Source organism: Trypanosoma cruzi, genomic scaffold (genome assembly GCF_000209065.1).
Source record: "Trypanosoma cruzi strain CL Brener 1047053516549 genomic scaffold, whole genome shotgun sequence".
Classification (NCBI taxonomy): domain Eukaryota; phylum Euglenozoa; class Kinetoplastea; order Trypanosomatida; family Trypanosomatidae; genus Trypanosoma; species Trypanosoma cruzi.
In genome coordinates, this window is record NW_001849348.1 from 8,540 (window position 1) to 17,511 (window position 8,972).

The 8,972-nt window shown below is 47.3% G+C and overlaps 2 protein-coding genes across 2 annotated transcripts, besides 13 other annotated features; both read left to right on the plus strand.

Moving 5' to 3' along the window:
* Positions 1-523, plus strand: Tc00.1047053509955.10 (ubiquitin hydrolase, putative; the record flags this gene model as incomplete). The annotated part of the gene is made up of 1 exon (XM_800696.1): positions 1-523. A coding segment is annotated over one exon (523 nt), but the record flags the coding sequence as incomplete, so codon positions are not given.
* Positions 1-2,215: a sequence feature (areas merged during assembly that could not be assigned to a particular haplotype. This can correspond to areas where the two haplotypes were merged or to regions with more than two copies in the genome that were merged during assembly.).
* Positions 689-721: a sequence feature (AT_rich).
* Positions 1,521-1,542: a microsatellite.
* Positions 2,187-2,467: a mobile genetic element.
* Positions 2,216-3,005: a sequence feature (heterozygous, non-Esmeraldo-like haplotype).
* Positions 2,433-2,470: a microsatellite.
* Positions 2,480-5,294: a mobile genetic element.
* Positions 3,006-8,972: a sequence feature (areas not merged during assembly with more than two copies in the genome that could not be assigned to a particular haplotype).
* Positions 5,270-5,902: a mobile genetic element.
* Positions 5,804-5,836: a sequence feature (AT_rich).
* Positions 5,897-6,329: a mobile genetic element.
* Positions 6,424-6,453: a sequence feature (AT_rich).
* Positions 7,330-7,653, plus strand: Tc00.1047053509955.50 (hypothetical protein, conserved; the record flags this gene model as incomplete). Its single annotated transcript, XM_800697.1, has 1 exon — positions 7,330-7,653. One exon carries the CDS (start codon positions 7,330-7,332, stop codon positions 7,651-7,653), a length of 324 nt encoding a protein of 107 aa, XP_805790.1.
* Positions 8,254-8,288: a sequence feature (AT_rich).

The window sequence follows — 8,972 nt, forward strand, 5'->3', positions numbered from 1 at the left end:
TTTTGTGCATCTTGTGCGTTTTTCATGGAGGGCAGATACTCAAAAGAAGGCCAAAATACTCAAGCCAGTCTCCTTCCCCCTGGTACTAGATACCTTTACTCTCTGTACGGATGCACTAAAGGAAAGCATGCAGGAGGAACGAGGCAGGGTGTTGGCTCGGCGAGACAAGGAGCTTGAGCGACGTCGTCAAGCCCGGCAAAAGACACAATTTGACGTTACCACAAACGCAGAAGAGGTGTCAACTGGGGCGATGGCAGGTGACGCACATAAAATTGGCAATAAGAGTGGTTACTATGAACTTTGTGGTGTAATTTCCCACAAGGGCCGAAGTGCAGAGAGTGGGCACTACGTCTTCTGGGGTAAGCCTGAGGATCAGTGGTTTGTCTACGATGATGAGCACGTGGCCTCTGTGACAGAGGAAGACGTCAAGCGTCTGAGTGGCGTTGGTGAGGCGCACATTGCGTATGTTCTTATGTACCGTTCTAGGGACCCACGTACAAAGGCCACGACGATTCCACTTTGAATTGGAATACGCCAGTTGTTGTTGAAACCTGCACATTTATTAAACCTTCAATAAATGTCTCACTCTGTGAATGTGCAGGTGTGTATGTGTGTACTCTATTGAATGTTAGGTTTTTACTTACACCTTGACGCAAAGCCTTTTTTTGTTGATTTTGCCCCTGGCTAGAATTTAATATATATATTCTTTAAATATTTTTTACTGCACAGCTGCTTTTCTCCGCGTATGACTCGGCACATGTTTGCCACCGAACAGCTGTGCTCAGAAAACCGACCCTTGCTTTTTTTTTTTTGCACTTTTTTGCGCCATGGACGATAGAAGTGAGGGTAGCAGCGGCGGAAGTGCTGGAAATGGGAAAGAAAGGACGAAGGGAGTGTTTAAAGAGAAGAAACACGTTTTTTTTTTTTCGCGTTGGCCCTTGGCAAAATAGCAAAGTAAAATGAAGCCTTGCCCGAAACCGGGCGTTGTTGTTGTCAGGAGCTTCTGAAACAGGTATCTGCTTTGTGGCGGGTGACGATGCTAGCAGCGACCTCTTTCTTTTGCTATTGCTGAAGCGTACAACGGAAGCGGAGGCGTTTTAACCGATGCACCGAATTGTAATGCTGGAAACCGATGCAACTGTTAGCATCCGCCACGAAGAGTTCAGTGCAATTGAAGGTGTCGACGAGGTTTGCAAAAGGGACGTTCACAGGGAAGGACAATGTCTGCTCACATGGCATAAATGTACTGTAGGCGCATCACGAAGAGAGAACGCAGAATAAGGGGGAAAAAAATAATTGTGGTTGTTTATTTCCATACCACGAGGAGGACAAGAAGTGGTGCATCCGTCCTATCCGAGGGGTATAGCTACCTCAGAGAGGCTGCGAGGGGAACTGTCCACGTGTCAGAAAAATGGTGGAGAAAAATGCCTGGCATTGTGATTTCTACTTTTTTTGTTATTATTCTTCTTCTTAGCCCGGAAGTGCTCTTTACAGCCCTGTAAAGAAAAAAAAAAGAAGAATTTTTTTTTTTTTTTTTTTTTTGTGGATGCGGATGATGATGATGACGTTAGCGGCAACTTGCAGCTTCAGCAGATGCTTTTATTACCCCTCTGCGAGTGAGCTGTCCAGCCATCTCCGCAGTGCCGAGCGAGGCACGGGCACCCAAAAACCCATCTCATTGCAATGGGCATCAACATGGTACGGCAAAAAGAATCCTCCTCTAAGCTCGTCACCGGTTGCAGGGAACTAAAGCCGTGGAGGCATCTTTGCCGGGGACTCCTCCAAGGGTATTCATGCTCTTTTCACGCTCCTTATTTGGATTTGTCACACCCGACCACCAGGGTGATATGAAGAAAGGAGTCGACATCTTCAACGGGAGGTACACCGCCTGTACGATGAGTTGCTTTTCCTCTCAAATGAGAACCAAACTTTCAAGAACTTTTTTTTTAATTATTGGCAGCTGGCTGTGACGCAGAATTCTCTCCAACAAATGACCATTGATGTTTCTCGAGATCAACCCCAAGACGAGGAGCTGCAAATACGGAAATGCGAAGAACGACCCATTTTATTGCAGGATGAGTCGAATTGAATGATCAGCGAGGTGGCGAAGCAAATTCAGCTTTACGTCACCACTGCCTCACAGGCTTAAAGAATAGACCACGAGAACCTAAGTGAAATGGAAAGGCCCCTGGCTCAGCCGGTCACCTCAACGTGGTGCCAGGGTCTAGTACTCTTTGCTAGAGAGGAAGCTAAGCGCCTGCTGTTCATGCTTCAAACCCGATGAGTAGTTGTTACTTAGTTTTACGGGCCGGAAGGGCAGATGTTGGAGCCATTCTATAATGGTTGCCCGCGGAGTAAGGCTATCCTTGCTGCTGAATTCCTTCGTACGCTTACCAGAGCTGCACAATTGAGGTGTAGTTACTACGACTGGTAAGAGAAGAAAAAAAAAAAAAAAAAAAAAAAAAAAAAATGGAAAGGCCCCTGTTGCAGTCGGACACCTCAACGTTGTGCCAGGGTCTAGTACTCTTTGCTAGAGAGGAAGCTAGGCGCCTGCTGCCCATCCGCTGCACGCGGAGAGGCATGAGGCGCCGCACAAACGGGTCGGAAGGGCAGCAGATGGAGCCATGTACATGGTTGCCCGCGGAGCGGTATTTCCATCCGCTGCTGAATTCCATCGGCACTCTTCAGCGCTATACATACCGTTTGCGTGCCGTATGTGACGCGGAACGACAAAAGCTACTGCTAAGCGGAGACATTGAGCAGAACCCAGGCCCCATAGCAGTACTCCAGATGAACGTTTCTTGCCTCACGCCGTCAAAACTCGCAACATTAATGGCGCAAGGAGCAGACATTGATAGCCATCCAGGAGAATTGGAAGTCGTCGGAGCAGATCGCCAGTATGCATACTGGAGATTATGTGCTCTATGCACAGTCGCGCATCGGCAAGGGAGGCTGTGTGGCGGTGCTGGTGCGGAAAACTCTCCGCTCCAAGCGTATACCTCTCACCATCCCCCAGCATGGCACCAGCCTTGAAGTGGTGGTGGCCCAGGTTGCTCTGGACAAGGACCGTGATCTTATTCTCGCGAGTGCCTATATGAGACCACCACCGCAAGTAACGCAATCCTTCAGGCGGTTAGTAAACTGCCTTCCAGCCTCGTCGCCGCTCCTGCTGTGCGGGGATTTCAACATGCATCACCCACAGTGGAAGCCCTTCTTGAGGAATTCTCCAACCGAGGTTGCTGCAGAGTTTTTAGAACTGTGCACGGATGCGGGACTCACCTTGGTTAACACCCCTGGTGAGATCACGTATGCTCGTGGCACAAGAGAACGATCCTGTATCGATCTGACATGGTCAAAGCATTTGACTGTGTCAGATTGGTCAGCTTCTGTGTCGCCGCTCAGTGATCATTATATGCTAACATTTACGCTGCATCAGGCATTTATGGATACCATACCTTCGGCACCCCCTTCGGCACCTAGGGCATTCTACAGTTGGGGGAAGTGCAAATGGGATTTATTCATCAAGGACTTCGACGCACAACTTCCGGCATATGACTATAAAAAGCAGTCCACCGGCATTAAAGCTTTCACGAGAGCGCTTATTACTTCGTATCGACGACATTGCCCCCGCGGCATGCACAAGGATGGTCCCAGGCTTTGGGACGACACTCTCATGGAGGCAGAGCGGATTGCTACCGACAGCAAGGCCCGCTATCTACAGTTACCGACGCCCGACCGTGAGGCAGAAATGCAACGGACAAGGAGTCAATTCTTCCTCCTACTCCGAGAGCGCCTGCGTAACACGTATCTACGTCGCATCAGCAAGCTAAATCCAAGCGAACCACTCGCATGGAAATACATTTCCGGACGAAAAAAGGCATCACTTCCATCTCCTACATCATTGTTGTTGGGAGATGGTCAACACACTTATAAAACAGCAAGGAGAGCAGCGAATGCTCTCAATCGCATCTTTTTACCATTTTACCCCTCTCACAAGGCAGTTAGGTTTTCCAAAGGCATCAAAAGACAGAACACATCTTTGAACATTATTTCTTCTTCTCTTTTTGGGCAGCAGAACAACAACGAGTCTGCTGCCTCATTTACTTCATTTTCTTCTACTTCTTCTAGCTCTGAGCCGCAGAATAACAGCGAGTCTGCCGCAACATCTAGCTTAGTTTCTTCTACCTCTCTTATCTCTTGTATTTCTGAGCCGCAGAACAACTACGAGTCTGCCGCAACATCTACTTCAGTTTTTTCATTCTCATCTAATTCAGAGCCACAGGATAACAACGAAGCTGCCACCACATCTGGTTTAGTTGTTCATCTTCACTCCCCTCTTGATGCACCTTTTAATCGTACGGAACTGCTTGCTGCGCTACGTAATACGCCGTATGGCAAGGCCCCCGGACCGGATGAAGTCTACAGTGAGGCACTGCGACATATTTCGTCAAAGGGTCTTCGATTCCTTCTTCGCTGCATTAACCACAGCTGAACGACCGGTACGATCCCGGCTGAGTGGAGACGCGCTACCATCGTCCCACTCTTAAAACCCGGTAAGTCGCCGGAACTGCTTGAGTCATATCGACCCATCAGCCTTACTTCCATTGTGAGTAAGGTTGCTGAGAAAATGGTACTGAAGAGATTGCTTTGGGTGTGGACGCCTCACCCCCACCAGTATGCATATCGTAGTATGCGTACCTCGACGATGCAGCCGGCACACCTGATACACGAAGTGGAGCATAATAGAAATCATTATTTTCAAGTGAACCTTCCCAAGAAGAGCGGTATTGGTAATCAACTCCACTACAGACCCCATCGGACTCTGCTGGTGTTGGTTGATTTCAGCAAGGCTTTTGACTCCATAGATCATCGAGTCCTCAGTCGCTTGCTGGCCAATATTCCGGGGGTGAATTGTAGAAGGTGGCTTAGAAACTTTCTATGTGGTCGCTACGCGAAGACACGAGTTGGTAACAGACACGGCGATCGGCGTCCCATGCTGCGAGGAGTTCCTCAGGGGTCCGTACTGGGACCATATTTGTTCTCCCTTTACGTACACCCACTTCTCAATCTGCTGAACAGCTTTGCGGATGTCACAGCAGACATGTATGCGGACGACCTCTCTATTATCGTTAAGGGGCAGTCCCGGGAAGACGCCATTCCCACTGCCAACATGGTTCTTAAAAAACTGCATGCGTGGAGTCAGGAAAATGGCCTGGCCATTAACCCGTCAAAGTGTGAAGCCGCTTGGTTCACGCTCTCCACGCACACGGAGTCAGATTATGATCGTGAAGGAAAGTGGCCGCCGGAGACCGCAATGTGAGATTCGCATGCCGATAGTTTGTTATGCGTCTCCTCAACCTGCGAGTTAAGCTGAGCATTTCGATTCTGTACGTCCGCGACGGCGTGGGCATAGTCAGCGATCAATCGCTCCCTTTCAGAAATGAGGAGCCCTTGTTGGACCCCCAACTCCCGGGCCGCACCCACACGATGGGCAGGAGCGCTTGTGTCTCGAAATTAGGGATTTGGGGCGCCCGGAGATTCGCAACATGTCCTGTAAGGCTCGAATCCTCCCAGGGTTTGGTGGTAGATTCCGAAACCAAGCGTAAGCCTGTCATCGGGGTGGCCGCTGTTAACGTTGCATCCGACGGCCCGTTTTCATCAACAAAGGTGAGCTGCACCTGTATATCGCCATGGTTGCGTACCAAGTCTAACATGTGGGCGCCAGTGTCGGTCCACCGCGTCACCGAGTAAAGGGAAACACTGTCATTTCTCTCAAACAACTTGCGGGAATCAGGCGCGGCTGTAAAAAAAAAAAAAAAAAAAGATTATAAATTATCTAGACGTTAACAGTTCCATTAGTCCTTCCACCGCGGTCAACCAAAAGTCTATAAAATAGAATAATCTTCCGGGCAGCTGGCCGGATCCTGAAAATCTATGGAAACCAAACAATTTAGGAAAAAAGGTTCGTTAGTTAATTGCTTCAATTTTTTCTTTTCATTCAATATATATAGAATTCTGTGGACCACTAGCATGGTCCTTTGTCCTCAGTTAGGATTTACATATTATTACTTACGAAGTGGCAGACTTTGGGGTCCTCCAACCAAAAGACCCCGCCGCGTGGTGGGAATCAAAAGGGGGTGGGTGGGGTGGCAAAATAAAAACAAATATTATCCAGCCACTATCGGCTCCCTGCCCCTACAAAGTTGCGTTCTTCCCAAAAGATTCACACGGTTGAAAGTATCATAAAGAATGCCTTCATTTATCAGGATGTAAACATACATTAATTAAGTTAGCCAGCTCTCCCGCGATCATTCTTTTCACAAGCCCCTAGAAAAAAAAGGTCGTAAATGGTTCGCTTTATCAGGATACATATTAAATTGGATAGTTAGCTTGCCCTGCGAACAATTTCTTCACAACCTCCCGAAAAAAAAAAAAAAAATAATAAATAAATATGACACGGGTCTGCCAGGAACGCGTAGCGTAGCATGAGAAAATTGACGATTTTTGGGTAAAGCTGCAAGGCTTCCAGGTGCTGGGTGCGCTTCTCCAAGATAAATGCATTTTCCAACAACCGAATAAAGAGAGTTGGAAGACGTCATCATCCATCTGCAATGCCGCCGTGGGAGAATTATAGAGATGTTACAGGAAGCGTTGGGATAGAGTAATTGGCTAGGTGAGGGCAGTGCGATGATACGCGTGGTACCAGATATTCGACACACGGAGATGCAGCTGCTGCATCTGCAGCTAGGGTTTTTCTTGTCTTGCAGGAGGAAGCCTGCGGCATTTTCTAAACGAATGACCTTCGGAGGAGTGCAATCGATTCTCCAGTGAAGGCAGTGCATGGATTGAGAAAAATGGAAAATTTGCGAAGTGTTTTTTAGGTGGCATGGCGCGATGCGTCAACAAATCCTCCCATTGCGTTGCAAGACATCAATGAATGTAGGAGTTAGGGTGCCCACATGTGGTAGATGAATTCTTGCCGCACCTTTTTTGAACGGAGTTTATTGGTCCGTTAAAACATTTTTTTCTTGCCCTTCTTGCAGGGATAAACAGCCATCTGTTCTATTTCTCAGGCAATTTGGAGTAAATAAACGGTACACTTATATGTCTCTGTGTTTCTGTCCCCTCTGTGGAGGAATTTATTCTTTTATAGCCCACCTGTACTCTTTTGTTGTTGTTACTTTGTTTGTATTGTGATATAATGCAGTATGCAGAAGGATAAAGGGGGAAGAAGGTAGTAAAACGATGTTGCGCTCCGCATTGTCCGTGACACTTTGTTAAAGTAAATATGTGAAGCGCTGACAGCCACGGCGTGCAACACACCACGCGATGAGTAGTACCAAGTTGGGGAAGGAACGCTTTGACCTGGCCGAGGCTCTTTATCGCGACCGTCAGCGTGTGGAAAATAACCGAACGCTGCCGTGGCGTGCACGTATAAAGCAACTTCAGTCGTTTCCGTGGAAATTTTTTTTTGCATTTATGTTGTTTTGGTCATGGCTGGGGACTTATGTGGTGCCTTATGTGAAGGGCATGCACCCACGTGAACTTCCTGCTCTTGGAGAGGGAATACGCATTCCGGAGGAGCTTCAGCAGCGAGCCACACCAATGCCGGCGTTTATGCACAGGGCAAATGATGATAAACTGCACAAGTAAGACGAATCACTTTTTTCCATTTTAGTGGACGAATCATGCTGCACGCTATCACGTGTAATATTTGTCTTTTTTGGAGAGACACAACAGACGATGCATTGCCTCTTGGTTATCGTTTTTTTTGCTATTTACTCTTATTGTGTGTCTTTGTGTGTGTTTCTGATTGGTGACATGAGAGTGATGGAAGCGTCACTATTGGACGTTTTCTATTAACCTCCGTCAATATAAACCGAAATTGGCGCCTTCATTACATTAATTTGCAACGCCATGGATGTCTTGGCAAGACGGACGCCTTTATCTCAGCGGTATGAATCTTATCACCAGCGTTTTCACGGACACCATTCAACATGTACCCTTGGGGAATGAGAAGCTTTGACGCAGGCGTTACTTTTTTCCACTTTACTTTTTTTCCCGTTTTTCTGTCATGGGTGGTGAAAGTGTCGTATTTTGACGGGATTTAATGACACAAACAAGGAAGAACGGTTGCTGCCAATGATGGGTGTGTGCTCCACGCAAAATGAGGTATTTGACTCTCTGATGTGCCTCGGACACCTTCTCTCGCTGTGTGAGGGGTGCCGGAAGTCACATGTCCTAAAAAGTCGGAATAATTTAACTAAACATTTTTTTTTTTTTTTTTTCGGGAGCCGTGTGACTACGTGCTTCTTCACACAGTGCTGTTTTCCTCTTGATATTGTGTGCCTCACTTCAAACCGTTTCCTCTTACTGTGTTTTTCTGTATGCCTTCAGTCGTGTTGGAAGGGGTTGCAAGAACTGGTCTATTGCTGCTTTCATCGTATCATACACAAAAGAATTTCCTGTCAAAGCGGTGGACAATTGCCGTTGTGGGCCAAATGACATTAATTCTGCCCTTTGTGAATTGCGCGACGTGCTGGCGATTGGGGACCCACGCGTGTGATTTGACTTTCGAATAAATTTGACACACAAAGACACCTCTAGCGCGTTCTGGAACTTCTGAATAACTGGATGGTTCTGGACAGCACTGCGATATTTTCGCAATGCGGGGAAACAACTACCAAAAAAAGAGCCTGAAAACTTCTTTTTGCTTTTGCTCACGTCTGCTCACGTCTACTTCATTGGTTAAATACGCCATGACCTGAAGCAGGAGAATATCTTTCTTTGCCAGAAGAAGATGTCGACAAGTATAGATATGCCATACGTTTTGGACGTATACGGCACTTGTATGATATCGACAACGAAATTACATTAGAGGAATGCCCGAGGAACACTGATTTAAATTGGAATCGAGAAAGTCAATGTGGGTTACTACGGCGTCCAGAGCGAACTCCATGACGTCAAGTGCG